Genomic DNA, 23,231 nt, shown 5'->3' on the forward strand with positions numbered 1-23,231 from the left:
TGGTAATCTTTTAACACTGTACACCCTAATGGCCCTAATGGCCTTCCTTCATTTTGAGACCACTTTCCCACAAAGTGGCCCCTGACGCGACCTCGGGGGGGTGGCGGGTAAACCCCGCCACCCGCCGAGCTCGCCGAGAAGGAAAAAATCCCCGCTAGCAACCTGCTAGACCAAAAAGAAGCAACACTCACCGATAGACAAGCAGCCAAAGGCGACCTCGAAGGTGGTGGTGTCTATCGACGAGAACGCTCGGAGTAAAAAGTCAGGTCGAACGACCGCTCCTCCGTCCGGCTGCGTCCCACCTCCCTCGGGGGAGGGTGGCGGGAAATGGAGACAGGTAAGCGGGTCACTCGTAAATATATAAACCAGTAAGTTTTATTATATTTACTTCGCTCCCCGCTTACCTGTCTCCCCACAACCTTAGCACCGAGTGGCACTGCCCGATGGTGGGAGGCCCGAGGGGTGGGACCTAGGACCACCCGGACCTCGCAACACCGAGCGACCAAATGCTGACTCGGCCTGTAGAGTGTCCGATAAGTAGCAGGCGACGAAAGTGGTTGGAGTCTTCCAAGCCGCCGCCTTGAGTATATCCTCTACTGGAATTCCTGCGAACAGGGCTGTCGAAGCAGCGACACCCCTGATATCGTGGGCCCTTGGTCTGTCTGGCCCTGTGGCAAAAGGGCGGATGGTCTCCACTAGCCAACGGGACAAGGTATCTTTCGAGGCCGCTGAGTAAGGCGCTCGAGGGAGAATGAAGAGGGACGTCGAGGTACCTCTGAGAGCTTCCGTCCTGTGTAAGTACCACTTGAGAGCTCGAACAGGACACCACAGTCTGTCCTCGGGAATCGAGGAGGCGGTCTTGATCTCCGGGATAAAGATGTCCCCCGGGAGGAAGTTTAGGACCTGGTTCTTGGCGATAAAGGATGGGTCTGGGACCATCCGCACCCCCTGGTTCTCGAACCGAATGTGGTTTCTCTTAGTGGAAAGCGCATGAAGGCAACTTCTCCTTCTTGCCGAGGCTAGGGCGATCAGGAACAGAGTCTTCTTGGTAAGAACCGCTAGAGATGCCCGTGCCATAGGCTCGTAAGGCGCCCTAGTCAGGGCGTGCAGCGTGGCTGAGAGTCCCCAGGAGGGGGCGAGGCGTCGGACTCGTGGGCGCTTGTTCGCCATACCCCTTAGTAGCTGGGCAATTTCTCTGTTGTTGCCTGGCGTTGAGCCGTCGGGGAAACCCCGGTGGATGGCGGCGATGGCCGAGCGGTAATTCCTGATCGTCGACACCTGCTTGCCTTCTTGGAATAATGTGAGCAGGAAGTCGGCGACCGTGGTTAGAGAGGCGTCGGTAGGCAGAGCCTGTCTAGTCTGACACCATCCTCCGAATCTCCGCAGGCGGGAATCGTAAGTCGCAATAGTGGATCTTCTCCTGGCGTTGGCTGCCATCGCGGCAGCTGGCTCTGAAAGTCCTCTCTGTCTGAGGGAAGATCTGACAGTTTCCAGGCAACTAGTCGTAGCCCCTTGATATCTGGGTGGGCTAGCGTTCCCCGTCTCTGGGACAGCAGATGGGGCGTGTCTGGAAGGATTGCTGGTATGTCCGCGAGGAGTTGGAGGATCTCCCCGAACCAAGGTCTGCGTGGCCAAAAGGGGGCCACCAGGATGAATCTCCCCCTGGAGGACCTGATTTTCCTCAGCACCTGGCTGATCATGCAGAGAGGTGGAAATAGGTAGGCGTCCAGTCCGTCCCATGACAGGGACATGGCGTCTATGTGAAAGGCCTGTGGGTGGAATCCCCTGGAGCAAAAGGTGGGCAGCCTGTTGTTGTCCCCTCTCGCAAACAGGTCGATCAAGGGTCTGCCGAACCTGAGGAAGATCCTGTCGCAGGTCTGTTGTGAGAGGGTCCACTCGTTGGGGTCGAGATGTCCCCTGGATAGGGCGTCGGCCATCACATTGTCCTTTCCGGCTATGTGTGAGGCTCGTAGGACCATGCCGGAATCTGAGGCTGTGGTGAGTACTTCCCATGCCAGACGGCACAACTTGTCTGATCTGGTGCCGCCCTGTCTGTTGATGTAGGCCACCACCGTCGTGTTGTCTGAGAAGATGGTGACCCGGGTGTTCCGGACTTGAGTGTGGAAGGCTTCCAGAGCCCGCTGAACTGCCAGCATTTCGAGGACGTTGATGTGGAGGTACTGTTCCTGTACTGACCACGTTCCCCAGGCTGTTCGATTGCCCCAGTGGGCGCCCCATCCCGAGAGCGAGGCGTCGGTTGTGACCGAGGTCATCGGGAGGTTGCAGGTAAAGGGAACTCCCTGGTTCCAGAGCCTCGGTGTGTTCCACCACTGTAGGTGTTGCGTGGCTTCTTCCGACTTGCTGATCGGTGTGGTCATGAGCAGGTCGTTGTAGCCTGGGAACTGTTGAAGGTGCAGCTGCAGGGGACGCATGTGTAACCTGCAGAGGCTGACGAGGTCGACCATGCTCGCCATGAGCCCTAGGGCCTGGAGCCAGGTACGGGATGGTGATGTCTGACTGGTCAGGATAAGGTTCGTGGTACCCACGACTGAGTCTATCCTCTCTTGTGACGGTCTGGCAACCCCGGTTGTAAAATCGATTGTTGCCCCCAGGAACTGGATGGTCTGGGTGGGGGTCAGTCGGGACTTCTCCTCGTTGACTATCCACCCCAGCTCCTGGAGGGTACTGACTGTCTTGAAGACGTTGTCGGCTGTCTCCGACTGTGAGTTGCCTACTACTAGCCAGTCGTCTAGGTACACGTATAGGGTAACTCCCCTCCTTCTTAGAAAGGAGACTGTCGCTCCTGCTACTCTGGTGAATACCCTCGGGGCGGTGGAGAGCCCGAACGGGAGGGACCTGAAGAGGTAGTCTCTGCCGTCGTAATGGAAGGCTACGTAGCGGCGATGCTCCCTGTGCATTGGAATGTGTAAGTAGGCGTCCTTTAGGTCTACGGTCGCCGCCCACATGCCCTTTCTGAGAAGGGGTAAGACAACATGTAGGTTTTCCATGCGGAATCGTTTTGGCCTGACAAACTTTTGGTTGAGGGGTTTGAGGTTTAAGATGGGACGCCAGGTTCCGTCCCGTTTTGGTGTGAGAAAGAAGGACGACCGGAAGAGGGGTCCCGTCCCCTCCGGCGCCTCTATAACTGCCTGCTTGGCCAGCAGGGCCGCAATCTCCCCCTCGAGAGCCAATTTTTGGACGGGGTCCGTGGGTGTCGGTGTTCGCCTTCCTCCGCCCCCGAAGGGTGGGCTGGAGGTGAATTCTATTCTGTAGCCATTTGCGATAGTATCCAACACCCACTTGTCCCCGGTGATAGTTTCCCATAGGTGGGAAAAGTTTGAAAGTCTCCCCCCCACCGGCGGTTTTTCCGCGGTGAGGTGGGCACCCCTAGGGCCGAGCGGCGAACGACGGTCTGGAGGAGCGGTCGTTGTCACGTCTGGTGGATGAAGGCGGAGCTCTGTTTGCTCCCCGTGCTACCCATGGGCGTGAAGGCCGCGAGGGCCGGTTGAAGGATCCACGACCCCTGCCCCGAGGGGCGCCTCTTCCTGACTGTCTGGGGGGTTGGTTTCTGCCCCTTGAGGGTCTACTTTCCCTCGGTCGTTGGGGCCTCGGCTTGGATCTTTCCGATGACCGGAATTCTGACTTTGCGAGGGTCTCTCTCCTTGCAACTTCCTCTTGCAGCTTCTGCTGGAAGCTCCCAGCGAAGAGATCGTCCCCAAGGGACGGGAGGGAAAGCATCCGGGTCTTAGCCTCGATGGAGGGCCACCTGATTGACGAGACGACATTCTCGCGACGGGCTTTCACTGAGCGGACTGCCACCCTGGCGAATTGATCAAAGGCTAGTCGCACCAGCGGACTCAACATGAGTAGAAGCTGGCCTGTCTCTGGTCTTGTGACCTGGCCTTCGTCTTGGGGGAGCTGTTGGTGGTAACGCATGAGGACTTCCGCCGTGAGCATGAGGACGGAGGTGAACTTCATGCCGGCTCTTGCTGCCGTGTCAAAATCTACCAGCAGGTCGTCCAATTTCCGCTGGTCCTGATGCTTGAAAATGTGAGCGGAAGACGATGACGACGCTCCCTGGTCTGCCCTCAGCTTCTCTTTTGCCTCCTGAGGGATGGAGGGGCACTTGAACAACTCCTTCCACACTTCCTCTGGGACTCTGACGGCCCGTTCCGCCTTCGCTGGGAATGCCGTCCATCGGCGTTTCTCTGCGACGGCCTCAAATCTGTCATAACAGGAGGGATCCACTGGCATAGTGGACTTTGGGCGCTGTGAAGCCTCCCCTGTGGAAGTGAGTTTGGAAACTCGAGCTGGGCGCTGTGGCTGAAGCTCCGGCTCGTCGAACCCTAGGTGCCTCCGGAAAATCTCCGCGGCTCTAGCTGTGAGCTCTGGAGGTAGAGTGCCTCCTGACATAGGTGGTTCTTCTTCCTCCGGGAAGCGGGGGAAGGTCTCCTCTCTGGTGCCGAAGTCTGAATGGTCGACTTCGTCCTCCAGGTCGGACAGGTTTGCTGAAGCCCTGCAATCCAGTACATCCTCTCCCCGGAAAGATCGTGGGGTTCTCGCCGGACTTTCCGTGGGTCGTCCATGACCCCCGGTGTCTGGGTTGGGTCTCAGATGTTCTCCCTCCAGTAGGGGGCGGAGGAGGCCTGTCAGTCGTGTCATCCACGCTGGCTCTTCCTCCTGTCGCCGTCCTGGGGATCGGCGTCTCCTCTTGGACTTTCGGAACCCGTCGTCAGAGGAAGGTGATCGTTCATCGGAGGGTGGAGATAACTGTCTCTCCCTTCTCCGGGGTGACCTGGACTGGGGTCGGTTGTCCCTTTGAGGGTCGTTTCTGCCTCTGCTCCCCCGTTCTGGGGACCTGGCAGCAGGCGTTCTCCTCGGCTCCCGACTACGGGACCGGCTCAGGCTCGGGTTAGGCGGTCGTCTGACCGGGCTCCTGTTCCTGCTCCCGTGGTGTTGGGATCTAGCAGTAGTTAGGTCCGTCGGCTCCCGGCTGTGGGACCGAGCTGGGATCCGTCTAGGGGATCGTCGTGTTGGGCTTCTGCCCCTGCTGCCCCGTCTTGGGGACCCAGCAGTAGATCGTGGTCTTGGTTCCCGGCTTTGGGATCGATCTCTGCGTCGGAGGGGAATCTCGGTTCCGGTCTCCCTCTGAGGTCTCGCCGGACCTTGGCTCTCCTGAGCCGTTCTCTTAGCGCGCACCACAACGGGTGCCGCTCTCTGCGACCCGGACGGACTGTCCGTTCTGGTCGTCTTTCTTATGGGCTTCTTGCTGGCCGAAGCCTTGCCCTTGCCCTTGCCCTTGGTGTTACTTCCGGACAACGCCGGCACCTTGGGTGGCAAACTCTCCTCCCTTTCTCTTTCTCTCTCCTCCTCTCTCTCTCTCTCTCTCTCTCTCTCTCCGGCCCTCTCCTGGCCTCTCTCCATCTCTACGCCCACCAACTCTCGTACTTCCTCGTCCTCTGACTCTCCTACGACCTCCTCTCCAGAGGGGCCGTGTGGGTTTGGTGATCGGTCTAGATTCTCCTGGCCTTCTAGCCAGGTATCGATATGTTGCCACTGCGTCGGTGTGAAAACGATACAGACCAAACAAGGGTCTCTGCGACTACAAGTCCTGCACTTAGGACAGAGATCGTGGTCATCCCACGCCCGACCCGGGCGGAACAGTGAACAATTCACACATTTGAGGTGGCTTCTAGACATGTCTGAAACACCCACATTAAGGAGAGATATTGGAAAAGTCTAACGTATAACAACGAAAACACCCAGAGGAGGAAGTGGGGTGGGACGTAGGCTAACAGAGAGTAGAGTTACGTCTAACAACATCGCGCCCCGCTAGGGGCTCGCGGCTTACAAGATACGTTACAAGGTGAACAACTTCCGACTGAATGGAAGCAACGTAACTAACATATATGCATCGAAACTTTGAAGAACGAACAAGTAAGAGAGAGAACCCCCCTCCGCGAACCCGCGGAGGGGGGAACAAGGCTACGAGGTACGTCCTAAGTCATGAGACTCAGGGAACGCACGTAGCCACCACGGGAGAGAACATGAAAATATACGACGAAATATGAAAACAAGGTTACTCCCCTCTTAACATGAGAAACAACGAACGAACCGACTATCCCGACTAACTAGGGGATAGCGGAACGAGGCTTACAAATTACGCTACAAGGGTGACAAACCCACCCAAAAGCGTAAGAAAACGAAAGTACATGAAGCAAGCAAAATCTTATGAAAACAAGAAAAGCTGAGCTCAAGTACATACGAAGAAAACAAGCCTATCCGCGTAAACAAGGCGGTAAAGGCAACGCTACAAAAAACGCTACAAGGTGCAAACCCACGCAAAAAGCGTAAGAAGTAACGAAAGTACATGAAACAAGCAACACATCTTATGAAAGTAAGAAAAGCTGAAACACATGTACATACGAAAATACATGCCTATCCGCGTAAACAAGGCGGTATAGGCAATGAACAAAGTAGTTTCGCAGAACTACTACCTGTTACACAAAATGTTACGTAAGAAAAAAACGAACGCATGTGCGAGAGTGTACAATGAAAACAGCCCCCAAAAACACCCTTCCCTACAAGAAAAGGATACTTATCAGGCTGGAAAGGATCCCTGGAAGAGAAGAAGTCCTGATAGGAAACTTCTACTGGTATAAATCCAAGGATTCCGGGCGAAATTCGCGAATTTTTTCTAGCTTCCGAAAAACGTAGCTAGACACTTTGTTGGTAGAAAAATGAAGGAAGGCCATTAGGGCCATTAGGGTGTACAGTGTTAAAAGATTACCAGGGCATTCTAGACACAGTAGAATGTGGTGCTAAGGTTGTGGGGAGACAGGTAAGCGGGGAGCGAAGTAAATATAACCAACGGGATATAACCAGACAAAGAAACGTACACATATTTCATATGTATAAATTGCAATGAATCATCACCAACACCTACCTATCTTCCAACAAACAAGTACATTACAACTAACGTGTACAATAAAACACAATTACCTGTTCTACTTTGTATGAAAGATACACACAGTTTCAAAATTCACTAATTTAATAATCTCATGGTTGAAAAATGAAGATTTGAACAGCGCTAAAAAAAACACAAAAAAATAAGGTGGCTGTTTTCACTTTAAACATTAATACGCACATTGTCACGACTCTTTTCTTTGCTTTTAAAGCAAACATTTTCTTTTAAATTTCTCAATGTGTAATCTGAAGGGCAAATAATGCAGGCTTACCAGACTTTGATGGATAAATTTGATTGCTCGTTCAATATCGATTCCTCCCCAGTCTTGTATGATGTGACTAATGCAGCATGCACAATACAGAAATCTCATGTCATTCTCACTACCGTCTGAGGTGGCTTGAAAGCTGTACAAGATATTAATGTGACCTTTAGTTTTATGTTATAGGGTCATTGCTAATCCATACAGGCAGAAGTGGATTGTAAATGTTTATTCATGCAGGTAACATGAGTAAAGACATGAATGTGTGCATAAAATCGAGTTGTTGAAATCTACCGAGAGCTATGAAAATGTTTTCATGACTCTATAAAACGTAATATCAGGCGCATTGACAATGGAGGGTATTTTGGTGAGAAACTTTACAGGTCAAATTAAATTAATACGTGATATTTGCCACAACTTCCCAGTTCCTATAGTAACAAGGTTTTCTTGTCAAAGCAGCTAGATATAGTTGCTACTGAATTTCTCTAGTTTTCAAACACTTCAATATGCACAAGCATTTTTGTTCGATTATTGCTTGAAAGTCACAGCCAACATGTTTAAAACCTGACAACAATCAGGTCTTCTTGCAAAATTCTACATTTGTTTCCTAGAAAATAAACATTATATAACTAATACTATAAATAACCGTTCCTTTTCAATTGTTAACTGTGTTAAGTTTCATTTCTTGATTGTTTGAAGCACATTGAACACTTCCGAGGTCTGTTCGGTGATCCAGTCACAGTATTATGTTTGTTGACAGTTTTACCTCTGAAATTATGGAATCCTATTTATATTTTTTATACAAGTAATTGTAGAAATAAACTACATGTAGGGATTCAAATCTCCGGATAATAGTTCAGATGTGGGCAGCAGACAAACTCTCTCATCTGAAATGTTTGGTGTTCCATTGTGCTGCTTGTGTAAATTGACCCTTCATCAGTGTCTAAGAATATTTCAGATCTGAAACCTCTGTCAATTTTATAGCCCCCCCCCCTCCCCAAAGAATATGGCAACAAAAAACTTGAATAAAAAATTCCTTTCCATATCAAGTGTTCCAAGGGTTTTTAACGACTCATTCTCGATTTCAAAATTGTACAAAATTTCATACACATTTCAGAAAGAACTCATTTTCAAAGACCAGTCACTCTGGCAGCGTCTTCCATCTAATACATAAATGACATCATATTTTCTTTCGCCGCCTGAATCCTAAAACACATACATATATTACTCTGTAACTTCAAGATAGCAATTTCTTCTTCGTCATCTGACCTTAAATTGAATGAGAATCCTTTTCTTCTCTTACCTTCCACTCGGTAACTGAAGGGCTTTCAATCCCTTCACAATGCCTTCTTTGTGCACCCTTGATAAATCATCGCCAAGAACGAGCAGTGAACAAAGGCCGGTGTACGTCATAGCTATATGGCCACGGTCGTACGTATTAATACCATCTGCTTTATTCGTCAGTATCTGGAAAAAATCAACGCTCTTGTCATAATTACAGAAGTCAGATGATCTTTGTGTTCGCAAGTCTGTATAAGGATGCAGGGAATGATTGAGCTTTGAAATTATCCAAAAAGCTTATAAAATTTTCAAATTTTTGCTTATACAAAATCTGAAGTGCATCTATATAGCAGTCTTGTACACACAAATCGTACTATACTATAAGAAACAAGATGCGTAACTTTCAAAACTGCTCTACGAGATACAAACAGTAAACTATTCCCTGTGAATGTTTTCCTCAGTAGATGAACACATAGGCTAGTTATGTCAGGACTGCAATAAAGCTTAAATACTTAATCATGATCAGAGAGATGTAGCACAAGTCCTTTTTTTTTAGGTTTTTTTTTTAGGTTTTTTTTTTTGGTCAAAGGAATAAGATTTTTTTTTTTACAGGCATCAACTTTTGTTCCTGACATGAATGAGTTGGCCATTGATATCAATGTACTGTACGTTGAAAGATGAGCAAACATTCTGAGAATGTGACATATGAATAGCAACAACATACAGTATTTGGAAAAAGTTCTGAAATGATGACATCACAAACTACACACTGTAGATATTTAATGGTTAATTTGATTTCAACCGAGAAACCTTTGATGCAAAACCTCATGGTGATGTTTCCAAACTGAATGTAACATTTCAAAATTCTGTTGAGATTTGGGGAATTCAAATCCAAATTTTACCTGTGAGCAACATTAAAAAAGCTAGACTGTAGAAAGTGTTCCAGTTTTAGCCAAATTTTTTATGAAAATTTAATTTAAAAATGCAAATTAAATCAAAGCAAGCATCTTCAGGGAGGCAAGAAAGCCCAAAGCACTGTAGGGATTGACGGGCATAAGGATATCTTTTCTACTTTCAGGAATGAAGTTGTGCTTGAACTCACAGGATTACAAATTACAAAACAGATATACGTTTTAATATGCCAGTTTTTTCTTGAACATATCCTATGATACATTACTACACAGTTGTTTATAGTTTATGTCAGTAGGGTTGGGGGGAGGGGGGAAGGGAGGGGCAAAAGAATATATTAATTTAAATGCTTTTTTGGGGGTATTTTCCTTAATTAAAAAACCACAAAGATAAAAGAAACCTAATACTGTAAACTTTAAGCAACTCCTGCTGTGTCATTCTAAATGAATAAACCTTGTTAGACAAAGACTATAAAACAAAATTTAAAAAAGGGTCAAAGGTCATCAATGTTGCCCTCAAAACATAAATGGTAACTCATAATCAACCTCTCACAAATACTTTACAGTTAAAAAAATACAAATACAGTTAATACCTTCACAGAATTTTACCTCCCTGAAACATATCTTTGTAAAATTTAGCATTCTATTAATATTTATGAAGTAATTTGGAATCTCATGAAAACCTTCAGACGAGGACCCTGATAATTTCCGAGAATTTATAAAGAATGCTCAGACTCAAAGGTAAAATATTGAAGACCTTTACACCCAGGTTATGGATGTCATACTGCAAACACCCTGATATAATTCCACTTGTGTTTTACCTCCGATGGATTAAAGGGGGTGCCCAAGGCTGACGAGCCACGAAAGCCGCATCTGGAGAGAGATTCAGCTGCAAAAGGAAACCCGAGGATGAATTAGAGAAATTCAATACAAAATTCAACATATTGTGATTTTTTTTTGTGTGTACACTGATGAGGTTTTGATACATTTCTATTTTAATGCAGCAGCATTTTGAGTGTGGTCCAACATTTTGTATTTCTAAAATAAGATTTAGTTAACCAAAACATATATCCTTCTAGATCCCCCCCCCCCCCCCCTTTCAAATAAATGTAAATTGAAAGAGTATTAACTGAATTTGATTCAATCCTCAACATTTTGCATGCCAGGCGCTTATCATATTTGCATAACACACATGTAAAAGGCAAATTTAAACAGACTTAAAAAACATTGACTTTTGCTTCACTAATTGAAATGAAAGATGACTGTTACACAAAGTTAATAAACTAATGAGTTACTTTGTCATGGGATTTTACTATGGAGTAGCAATTAAAAAATTTTCAACTCAAAAAGCTGCTTTCATATCCATCTCACAATTGGAGTTAAGTTTTGTCATTCTGCAAACAAGCAACAGAAACCTCCATTGTTTTGAAATAAGTATAAGCTATTCTCATTTTTTACAAAATGCTCACGCCCAGGCCAAAGTTGAAGACAATTGCAACTGATAGTAAAATCCACATCCAGTCAGAGCTTGACTGATATCTGTATCACACCATCTTCACCCTACTTTTAAATTTTTTACAGGTCTTCCCCACAACCCCCCCCCCCCCTCCAACTTCTCTTGTCAATCAGCTCTCGCTGTTTCTTCTAAATGCCACCTTGCCAAAAATTGTCCTTGTACTTTACAACAGCTGTACAGTGTTTATAGCAAAGCTCCATAAATGACAAGTATTTAGGGTAGACTCAGTGATAACTTTCATATGGAAGGTAGTAGGAGTCTAGGGCGGAGGGGGTGGGATGGGGGGAGGGGGATTGGCACATAGACATACATATAGATTTATAGACATGTATACACTATTGCTGAAGATATCATACCTGAATTTTGTGCATCTGGGAGAACCTGAAGGGAATAAATCCAATCAATGATCTTGTCCTTTTCATCACAGATCACTGAGAGTGAATCCAAGACATCTAAAGCAGACAGCGCAAAAAAGGCAATTGTCAGTCTAGAAAGAAATCAAATTATTGAGAGAAACATGTTACACCTTGGAGGCCCAACAATACAAACCTTATCTATAAGATGAGAAACATGTAACACCTTGGAGGCCCAACAAAACAAACATTATCTATAAGATGAAAAACATGTTACACCTTGGAGGCCCAACAATTCAAACCTTATCTGTAAGATGAGAAACATGTTACACCTTCCAAGGAGGCTTAACAATACAAACCTTATCTATAAGATGAGAAACATGTTACACCTTGGAGGCCCAACAAAACAAACATTATCTATAAGATGAAAAACATGTTACACCTTGGAGGCCCAACAATTCAAACCTTATCTGTAAGATGATAAACATGTTACACCTTGGAGGCCCAACAATACAAACCTTATCTATAAGATGAGAAACATGTTACACCTTGGAGGCCCAACAATACAAACCTTATCTATAAGATGAGAAACATGTTACACCTTGGAGGCCCAACAATACAAACCTTATCTATAAGATGAGAAACATGTTACACCTTGGAGGCCCAACAAAACAAACATTATCTATAAGATGAAAAACATGTTACACCTTGGAGGCTTAACAATACAAACCTTATCTATAAGATGAGAAACGTGTTACACCTTGGAGGCCCAACAATACAAACCTTATCTATAAGATGAGAAACATTTTACACCTTGGAGGCCCAACAATACAAACCTTATCTATAAGATGAGAAACATGTTACACCTTGGAGGCCCAACAATACAAACCTTATCTATAAGATGAGAAACATGTTACACCTTGGAGGCCCAACAAAACAAACATTATCTATAAGATGAGAAACATGTTACACCTTGGAGGCTTAACAATACAAACCTTATCTATAAGATGAGAAACGTGTTACACCTTGGAGGCCCAACAATACAAACCTTATCTATAAGATGAGAAACATTTTACACCTTGGAGGCCCAACAAAACAAACATTATCTATAAGATGAAAAACATGTTACACCTTGGAGGCCCAACAATACAAACCTTATCTATAAGATGAGAAACATTTTACACCTTGGAGGCCCAACAAAACAAACATTATCTATAAGATGAGAAACACTTTACACCTTGGAGGCCCAACAATACAACCTTACCTATAAGATAAGGAAATACACAAGGGGGGGGGGTGCTGCAAGTTTTGCTACTATTTTAGACAATATAACATTTTCTTGTCATCATTTTTTCGATCGTTTCTGTGAGGAATCCCAGGGGAAAGTTAAACATGCCGGTACCTAGAAAAGTTAACTTGTCATTCAAAAAGGAGCCCCAAAAGAATATATGCAACAAAGAAATAATAAATATGAAAAGAATATTAACCAATCATTAAATGTATTTCATCTGCATAGATTTTAGAGTGAATAGCTTTCAGCAAATGTTTACTACACAATGCCTCCCCCCCCCCCATCCCTGGCCACTTCCCACATCCAGGTAAAATGTTTCAGTGACCCCTGTGCGACACCCAGTAGTGATATTACTGATGCTTATATGTTAGAATAAATCTCAACTCCTTCACAATATGCATATTCATAAAGTAGTGTTATAACAAGTCATGACTTGAGTGAAGTTGAGTCACTAAAACTGACTCAAAGAAACATGGAGAAGTTTTTCCCAATAGAACTAATACAGTGACTTGCTTCCAGTCATGAAAATCACTCGCATTGATTCGACTTGACCGAAAAATGAAGTGCCTACAGGTAGAACTTACAAACCTGTTCATAACATTTGGTAGGTTTGCATAACAGCAGAGAGGGAATCTCATACAAATTTAGGTGTTTGGGAGAGAAGATGTATTTCAATAAAGGCAATAACAACTCAACAACTCAACAAATTCTGACCTACAGTACCAATGTATTCAGATTGACTCGCTGCCACACTGACATTTTCCTTTTGATCTATTAATAGCCTTGAAAGCCAGCAGTGTACTAGAGGCTCCTATGCTTTTAGTTTCAAATTTGCAATAGAATAATGTACAAATACTGGCCTTGTATGTGAGTGTATTGAACAACTTACAGTAATTCAAACCAAGCACTTAAAGACCCATTTCGTATACTGTACATGTTGAAATGACTTTTGATTCTTTGAAGCAAGAAAAGATAAAGCCTATGCATTTTTATATCTTTGGCTGAGAAAAGATAAAGAAATAACACTTTTGATTTATCACATTACTGATCATGTGACTTCATAGGGGAGGGGAGGGGGGTGGGAGTTTTATACAAACTCTGTCAATGATACCTTGCAAAATACATTATAAGTGGATAGCTTTGAAAAATGAAGGAAAACAACTTTCTTACAAAACTCCAATTAAAAATATAAATTACAAAGTTGCTAAAAAGATCATTTGAAATCTTAGACTTTCTAATCATTTTTTCCCCTATTAGTTGTTATAAAATATCTCCAGAAATATGTTGTTAAATGTTGAGTAAATATCAGCTAGATTGCTACCGATACTTCGATAGTGAAACTTTTTACAGCATAGCAAACAAATGACATACACAGAGGATGCACAGACATTGTGTGACAAACGCAACCTTACCCACTGTACTGTGCACTACTGTATGCATGTACCGACTTGTTACTGTGTACATAGCATGGTTTATACTCGATTCTGTATTGTGTTTCAATCAAAGGTATCAAATCATTACTACACATGGAATATTCTTACTGATTCACTGTGTAACAAGGACTTCAAGTCTCAAAGTTAAACGGCACAATATATGGAATGATCCTGCTGTAGTCATTCATGAACGGAACTTGATGCTAACAGTAAATGCTGAGTCTGCATGGATACCACAACATTAATGTGCTGGGATACTTATTTAAAACTTCAAGACCACAATTTACACTGAAAGCTACTTGGCACAATTCAATGGTTTAATCGATACACCCTTGACTGAATCCTAACCACGCTTATTACTGATGGGCCAATATATTATCAAGGAACAGTAATTGTTGCTCAACAACAACAAACTTGACCTTTGACCTGGTGAGGAAATGCAAGCCTTCCCAACTACGACTAATTAGAGTTCAAAGGCTATATTTATTATTGAGGAAGAAACAATTATTAGAACTAACTAGGCATCCATCACCTCAATGGCAAGCTAAATAATAATTAACTCTCGAAAGTTTCTAAACATTAACTACGTAGGATTTGAAGATTATGTGGAAGCTGTTCAAGTATCATATATTTTTATCCTTTTGTCAATATGGACTATTTAAAGCATCACGTATGTGATTTCAAAAATGTAATTACAGTCACTAGCACCACTGTATGTTGTAGTAAACCTTCTATGCATATTCAGAGGTGATACTGACAGGATTACCTTAGATTCACTGCAATTATAGAATTTCTTCTTCAAAACAACAAAACCATTCTTGAGCCATTTTTTTAAGATAAGTCACCCATGAAAGAACCTGGGCACAAAAAACCAAACTACTTACAGTGACTGATCCACTCTCAACCCCAGTCCCCTTGCATCGAGACTGTGTATCAAATGTTTATTATGAGTCCCTTAGAAAGGGAACAGAAGCAGGTTATCAATGGGACAACTTTAATAAACAGCAGCTGTACTAGTGGAAGTATATAATATTCTCTGCACAGAATAACCCCCGGTCACCTAAAGAGGGCAACTTACTAAAACTTTCCTTAAGGTCACCTAAAGAGGGCAACTTACTAAAACTTTCCATGTTCTATACACAGTAGAGTAAGTGCATACAGTACATGACAGAGTAGTTGAGTCAGGGACGTGAGGAGTACAGTAAATATTACATTTAACGTCAGTCACACTGGAAGAAACAGAGATTACTGTATTATTAAACTGGCATCACACATTGTATTTTTTTGTAGTTTGGGGTGGTGTGAGGGGGATGGGCAGTGGGGTGAAATTTTTAGTATCCAACCGTTTATTCGTGGTGTATTCTCTGACGAGTTAAAAGACTACGGTAAAGATAAATTCAATGTGAAAAGAATGGAGACTCATTTGTCAGAATGGAACAGAAGTGAACATAGATATGCAATGTTATTATATATATGAATTGAATAAACATTGAATTGAACAATAATGAAAGAACTCAAAAAGAACATTTGAAGTGATTTGTGACCTAAGTTGTGCAAATCCATGTTTACATATAACAAACCTGTATGAACTCAATAATATTGTAGACACAAGACTAAATCCGAGTGAAGACACATTAAGCATTCCATAATAAACACAAACACAAACTGACGCATACCATAACGACCTGAATCATTCCTCATTTACTTTTGACAGGTTCCCTACAATCGCAATATTATGATTAAGTACTTATTCTTCCACGGAAATCACCTATTTTGAAAGGAATGTGGCAAATTAAAGTGTTGTCAATAAAACAAGTCAGTGGGCACAAGTTCTGTTTTGTAAACAGAGTGAGCTTTGTGCTATATCTTTGCAAAATCCAGTTAAATGCTACTTGCAACAATTAGTATGCCAGAGAATAAAGGATGTTTTTTTTTTGGTATATATATCTGGTTATAATATTCTAATTAAACGAGCTTAAAGTGAAGTTTGATTTAGATTCTATCGAATCATATGCTTTGCATGAAGGAATCACGTGAGAAGCGGTGGCTGACTAAATACCGTCATTTTTCAAATCGGCAGTGGTTCCATATGAAAAAACTGCTAAGGGGTGGGGAAATCAACCCCTGGGTGGGACGTGATTCCTTCATGCAAAGCATATGATTCGATAGAATCTAAATCAAACTTCACTTTAAGATGTTTAATTAGAATATTCTATCTCATCATGCTTTGCATTCCAGAACCACGTGAGACTTTAAAGCTTCATATGGCACACTGCACCAAAAGAAACCTGAGCAAGTCTCAATAATAAATAGAGAGGAAAACAATGATTCCTGTGATGTTCTGTTTTATTTTCCAGTTTCTGATATTATTCCAATGAAACATTGGCAAAAGAATTTTGCAAAACCTTCTTTTTATAAAACTTAGCAAAAGTGGATGCATTACTCCAATCTGCAGTACTCAGTATTTGTTGAACTAGGACGTTCTTTCCATAGGCTGCAGAAGTTGATGCTGCACGCGTACTATGAGCTGTAAATACAGATGTATCAACACCCGATGCTGTTAATACAGCTTTAATCCACCGACTTAAAGTCTCTCTTGTGATGGCGTCATGCGGTTTTCTATAACTAATAAATAACCTAGAGCTAGTTCGTAGGTTTTCTGTTTTCTCGATAAAAACCTTTAAAACAGAATATATGCACAAAAGTTCGTCCTCTGAAAACTTATTAAAACATATCTATCACGGACCCAGAATAACACGCATTAAAAATACTCGATATGTCATCGTCAATAGTATCAAGCCTTGCCCGTTTGGCTTTTGGCTGGTCCAAATTACCTTCGTTTTGAGGCCTATGTTGAACTACCTCGGATACCATCTTCTTTATGTAATCCGATATTTCAGGTGTTATTCCCGCTGGTCGGGATTCATCAGCCTTTTGCTGTAAAGTGTCTGCATTTTCAGACTCACAAAGTAACTCTTCTGAGAAATCAAGCTCCCCAGAATCCATGATCAGAATTTTCGAGGCTCGTCGCAATTATGCCTGTCCTCTTTACACTAGCTTTCTGCAATTATGCCTAACCAGTTTAACAGACTTGTACAGAGCAATATAAGAGATCCTTATATCGTTCTACTATACACACGTTGGCTATTACCGTAATGAAAATTAGAGAGCTGCTATCTAACCAGCAACTCAGAGACAAAAGAGCTATTATCTGCTGTGAACAAAGTCGTCCACGTACAGCAGACACACAATAGCGTAGTACTCTGGCTTAACTAAACCAGTCAATGATGTTGACGATTCGAAGTCAATCAGCACAATGACGGTATTTAGTCAGCCAGCGCTTCTCACGTGGTTCTGGAATGCAAAGCATGATGAGATAGAATTTCAGTTAAGTCTTGTTCTGTATTTGTCATTTATGCGGCTCAAGTTTTCCGAAACCTGCAACAACAATAGCATGAGTCGGCAATGTACAGCTGTCCTGTTCATTACATATTGAAGTTTGCGATTGCATATAATACACTCTATAAGCATATTGCATGTAGATATGTCTGCTTACTTTCCTTTAACTGTAGGCATACTGAATATATAAGGTACTACAAATTGCAAGAGGCTTTTACATTAAAGCCCTCTGCAAATCAATATGTAATATCCTCACATAGATAAAAAAAATCAATCCTAAGATCTTCAACAGGGTTAACCGGGAAATACCAATGCTGGAAATAACACCCAGTATTTTCCCGTCCGAGGAAATATTATCCACAGACTGTGGTAAATACTGGGAAATATTCGGAAACAATTAGCAACTGAATATTTTCATTTCTTCAACTTGCTTATTCATGCAAAAGTGTTATAATAGCAACTTAAAACCAAGCACCCAGAAAGAGACAAGAATAAAAGATAATTAAAACTTGTAAGTCCTATGTACAATCCTATAAAATCAATACTGAGCATGACATGTTTCAATAAAAATTTGAAAACTTTTCAACTATTCCTCCAACTTCTTTGTAAGAACTATGAAAAAATTGAGCGTAGTCAATGCTATAGACTATGCAACATGGATGAAAATCTGAATGTTAACAGTCTGGAAAGATATGTTGCAGAACTAAAAAAGTTCTAGCACTTCTCAAGTTCATCACCAGTCAGTATCCACTGCTCCTCTCAAATATCTGCAGCATATCACCAGGTTTGCAGCTTTCTGCCAACCAAGTCTGTAGTTTGTATTGTCCCCAAATTTTTGAGAAGACTCACTCAATAGGTGCAGAGCTGGCTGGTAGGAACTTTCATAATTAGATTAATAATTAGATGAACCTCATCAGTAATTTATACTATAATTGAGTATTACTGGATAACAGACCTTGCTTAATGCAAATCATAGTCATTAGTGCTCACTTAACTATAGCGGCTTTTCACAGTTTCCCAAATAGTTCCACCCACCTGGGAGATATTAATATTTCCCCGGGAATTATCCAACCATGTTCTTCAATAAATTCTGAAGAGAGATGGATAAAAAATTACTTGGTCTCTTCAAAGTGAAGCTCTCCTTATCAAAGATGTCATGAAAAAAATCTTTCCTTCTTCCAAACAAGAATTTCAAATAAATTGTTTATTTTGTGAAAGTTAAATGGGTTTTCATTTATAGATACTGTGTATACAGAAATTAATCCAGTCAGGTAGAAGAAGGTGATTTGTGTAGCATTTCTCCTATCTGAAGTTATGTCAACTGCACTGGAAATGATACTAAAAGCAGGTACAGTTCTAACATAAAATTCATATTAATGAGCTCAGTTAAGCACATCACAATATGGACAACAGGAGATGTTAGCAACAAGATAGGCAGTGTGGCCTATAAATTATGCCCACCCCAGAGTCTTGTTTCATATTCATATATTTACAAAACAGTCCTCAGTTCTTGGTAAACTTAAATATCCCAGCTAAATTGGCAATTTTTGATATACCTTGTCCGCGACTTATCTCAAAACAAATTGTATTAAATTATTAATAGTAGACCTACATTAGGTCTAACTGCTCTAATATTAGTGATGTTACTTAGGCCTAAAATATTTGTCTTACTCTGGGTTGTACGCAATGCTGGTTACCATGCCTTCAGATGATTACACAAATAATTCTTTATGAATTGTAAAAAAAAAATCAATACGGTACGGAATTTCCACCAAACTATAGAAATATTAGCTCGCATGAAACACGCACATATAATTTCGTGGAATTGATTCCTGTACAAATCATACTGAGAGTTCACCATTGTATTAGTTGTTTGCTGTTTAGCTGTCATCGTTGGAAATGGTGTGATTTGTCGGCTTACCTTGACGTATCAAGCGAAGAATATGCACTCGGCAAGACCTCAAGACACCTTTTGTGAAATTTGACATGCTTAGATTTGACCAAAACATTATCTTCCTCTTCTTCCGGATTGTGCCAGTCCTTAGCCGACATGATTCTACTAGAAAGAAAATTCTATTCTTGTTCGAACTGACCAAAATTTGGCTCTCATTGATATTCTGAAATTAACTTGCTATAGTACATGCGCCCTTTGAACTAAAAGCGATCTTATCACTTTTTACCTCAACCATCCCTTTCTACCCCCCTCCCTACCAACACACTATGTACAAGGACCATAGCCAGAGAGTGAATGTTAGGGAAAGGAGGGTAGGAGTGGTATAGAGAGGGCCCGTTGTCCTCTCCCCTTTTTTTGTTTTGTTTGGGTTAGAGGGCCGCAGATCCAAAATCGTGGTATAATTTCCTTCATCTTTAATTACAATGACGTATTACAAACTGTTCGAAAATATCTTAAAAGACGTTTGAAGCCCCCCAAAAAATATGGAATGTGTGGTATATAATGCCGAGGGGCCATATTGTCGGGAAGCTTTGAGGTTATTTGTTGTTTGCCCTTTCCACCGACCCCCATGATCAAAAGTCATGTGGCCGCTTCCCATCAAAGTATGAACGTCCCCCTCCCCCACACCCCATCGGCAGGCCCCTGATTTTATCCTTCCATCGCCTTTAGTTGAGGAGGGCCTATATACAGCTTGAGAAAAATAAGGAGGTATCTGATTTCACAAATACACTTTTATCTGTTATAGAGAACATAAAAGCATATACAGTAACCATGACGGAAACAGAATATTTTAATAGATGGGGTAGTTTCGTTATCCTGTAGTTGGTTTCTCAGATCATAATATTTCAATCTCAGGAGTTCGACTCGGTTTCCCTACCTATTTCTATACCATAAATGTGATCTAATTACTACACAACTAAGGCATTCATAATGCAGTAGGGTAACAGAGTATTTCACCGTGTGAGGAAGCGACAGTGAAGGGGATACTTATTTTTTCTGGTAAAAAATCTGCAATCCAATAGGCCCAAAGTGTACTTAATACGTCTAATGGCGGCAGAAACAAAACGCGTTACCCAACTACCATCTTAATCTGCAACGATATAGAGAATCATTGAAGTTGTGTCATTCATTTCCCCTTTGAATGAATACATTTGTTGAAGAGGCGAAGACTGTTGCAGAGCAACATGTGTACGACCACCCCGCGGAATACTAGCATAAAATATGCTAGTTAAGAATGTTTTAACGTTGGTGGCCGCAGTCAACTTATATCTGATTTACAGGTTGAGAGAAAATGACAATAGATAATTGCAAAATAAAACAAAACTATTAGCAAACTGCTCATCCACTTAAAAGCCTATGTAAGAGAATGTGTAAAAGTAATTAGTTGGCCTGACATTTCGATTCTTGATGTTTCGATCCTTGGCCTGGCATTTCTAACCTCATGGGCTCAACATTTAGGAAGGACATGTCTAACATTTCTTCTGCCCCCCCCCCTTTATACCTCTTGTTCCCCCTCTGTCACCCCTCTTCTCGTAGCTCTCTACCTCCCTTTTGCTCTACACTTTTCTGTCTTTGTCCTTCTCTAGTTATTCCCTACCCTCTTCCCTATAATCCTCTCTTTGTACCTCTATAGTTTATCTCCTACCTCTCTTCTTCTCTCCATCCATTGTCTACTAATCTTCTTACATCTAACTCTTTTGTGTTTGCCCTGCAATGAATTATACATGTGCGTGTATTTGTCCCTTCTGTTACTGTTATACTTGTCATTCAGCCACTGAAGAAAATCCTGCTAGGCTCGAAACGTCAGGCCAACTTACTTTTACACAATTGATAATTATTACCACGACACCCATATTTCTTAAACAGAACAGTTGTTGTGACACCGCACATTTACCGTTACGTTTCTCCAAACACACTTTTGGACCGCAAATAGCGTATGCAGGCCTACATAATATGCTAAACTTATAACGGTTGAAGTAAGCCTTCTAATGTTCCATCTATTTTCTTTTCATCCCAAATCTGTTACGCTGTTAAAACTTGTATTAGTTTCATTCAGGTCCACTCTTTACGCCGAAAGTTGGCCAATGGTAAACAGGCGCGACGCCAGGAATTTGCCAAGGGAGGGGCGAACCTGTAGGCAAACTATCAGAGCCGTAGATTCTGCATTGAAAACTATCTAAGCGAAGCGCCACCATGTTTGGCGCGAAGTGCACAAGAAAATATTGGCTGAAATGCCTCCCAGATCTCTGGAAATGGCACTTCCCAGGCCTTGTAAGTTGCATCTTAGCTTGAAATTACTAGCAATATCATAAAAACATACAAACAAAAATATGCTCAAATGGGGGGGGGCGGTCGCCCCCTTGGCCCCCCCTGGCTACGCGCCTGATGGCAAGTCTGAGTAGACGTAAATCTGTCACTGGGCACCGATATATCTGTTCACCAAGATAAAAACTATATTTAGGGGTACAACATATATATGGGTATTATGGTTTGAATATTGTTACATCGTAATATATATTTCTAGGAAACGTCTCTTTTTCTTTGGCTTGTATTTTTGTTTTTTGGTGTAGGAGAGGAGAAATTAAAGAGGCCTTCACGAAGTTAAATATGCTTACTTTTGGACCTCCGGAAAGAGGACCTCTGACATCACAACCGTCGGCCCCTACGGCCGAACTATTATATGTTTCATTTTGATTAAACGGAGGGATTGGGCCAAGGAAGGTTGGGATGTGAGTTCCCTCAACATGAAAACTTCGAGTACCGGCCGGTATATGCTTTGGACTAGTGTTTCCCATTCTTTCTGAATATCTATGATAAATACTCAACTCCCGCTGAACTGTTCTTCGAATACGTAGGCTCTTTGTTCAATGTAGCTCTTATTAAACAAGTCAACCGTTATTTAAGTAGATGCGGTCATTAATTTCCAAAGAATTGACGCATTAAGTTTGCTGCGAAGTCATATGGTGAATTTCGATCATGGCCTTGACAGGTTCAGTGACTGCAACCGTACAATCAAACATGTGCGTAAAAGAGACAAAATGAATTCGCTCTTCTTATGATCTGGGATTTCCCAATACATGTGCAGCTGCTAACAGCAACAGAGGAAATTTCATGAATGACGGAACGTTTTACATTGCGGAAGTATAACGATTAACTTTTCTTAGCATTGCAACCCGACAGGAACTCATAAACAAGGAGTATATAACTGATAGGAAAAAGGATGTGTAGATGGCGCTATGACGTAATCTTTGCGCGGGGATCACTAAATAGCATATCGACTTACATGTGTGTGGCATACCTATTTTAACGAATATTCTACTGCAACGTAACACACTCATCTAAAAGATCATGTGTCAGTGACGAAAGTTATAAATCAGTTTTGAGTCGATGTAATTGCGTTAGTGCAAATTATTAAATTAACATATCAGCCTAACTTAAGTATATTTTATTTAAATGTACGATTTTCAACAGATTGTTATATTAGTAATTTAAAAAAAAAAGTTACATAGCCTTTTATTCAATAAAGTAGTTATTAATTAAAAAATATTAAATCAATATTATAACTACTTTCAGTTGCAGTAACCAACTACAAATACACAGTTTACATTATAAATTTAGTACGCAATGGGATCAATCATTTACTGATATTGCGGCGAACATTTTACTCACATAGACGTAGGGATTGAATGCTTGTCCGTCCTCACCACCAATATATTCGGATATGCAGCATCGAAAATGAATTAATATGTAAATAGATATTTAACGTGTCAACACTGAGCTTTGCTACTTGCAAAGGGCTCATTTGATCCTAACACCAACAACATATAGCTAGTAGGCCTACAAATATAGACCCAGTCAGGTATTGCTTGT

At 42.3% G+C, this 23,231-nt stretch overlaps 2 protein-coding genes across 2 annotated transcripts in view; both read right to left on the reverse strand.

Annotated features, from left to right (window-relative positions):
• The window catches only part of LOC139978569 (geranylgeranyl transferase type-1 subunit beta-like), a 28,870-nt gene extending 9,252 nt beyond the window's left edge, over nt 1–19,618 (reverse strand). The window contains exons 1-5 of the mRNA XM_071988886.1: nt 19,329–19,618; nt 11,288–11,418; nt 10,237–10,304; nt 8,530–8,693; nt 7,239–7,371 (exon numbers count right to left, since the gene is read on the reverse strand). Coding sequence (XP_071844987.1) covers nt 7,239–7,371; nt 8,530–8,693; nt 10,237–10,304; nt 11,288–11,418; nt 19,329–19,459 — 627 coding nt within the window. The 5' untranslated portion in view covers nt 19,460–19,618. The remainder of the gene's footprint in view (nt 1–7,238; nt 7,372–8,529; nt 8,694–10,236; nt 10,305–11,287; nt 11,419–19,328) is intronic.
• Nucleotides 3,388–6,858, reverse strand: LOC139978565 (uncharacterized). Its single transcript, XM_071988877.1, has one exon. The coding sequence runs from the start codon at nt 5,698–5,700 to the stop codon at nt 3,388–3,390; it is 2,313 nt and encodes a 770-aa protein (XP_071844978.1). The 5' UTR covers nt 5,701–6,858.
• Nucleotides 19,619–23,231: the final 3,613 nt, after the last annotated feature.

Source organism: Apostichopus japonicus, chromosome 13 (assembly GCF_037975245.1).
Source record: "Apostichopus japonicus isolate 1M-3 chromosome 13, ASM3797524v1, whole genome shotgun sequence".
In the NCBI taxonomy this organism is placed as follows: Eukaryota; Metazoa; Echinodermata; class Holothuroidea; order Aspidochirotida; family Stichopodidae; genus Apostichopus; species Apostichopus japonicus.

Coding starts and splice junctions, on each gene's coding strand:
- LOC139978565 (XM_071988877.1), bottom strand. CDS start 5,700: ATGTCTAGAAGCCACCTCAAATGTGTGAATTGTTCACTGTTCCGCCCG.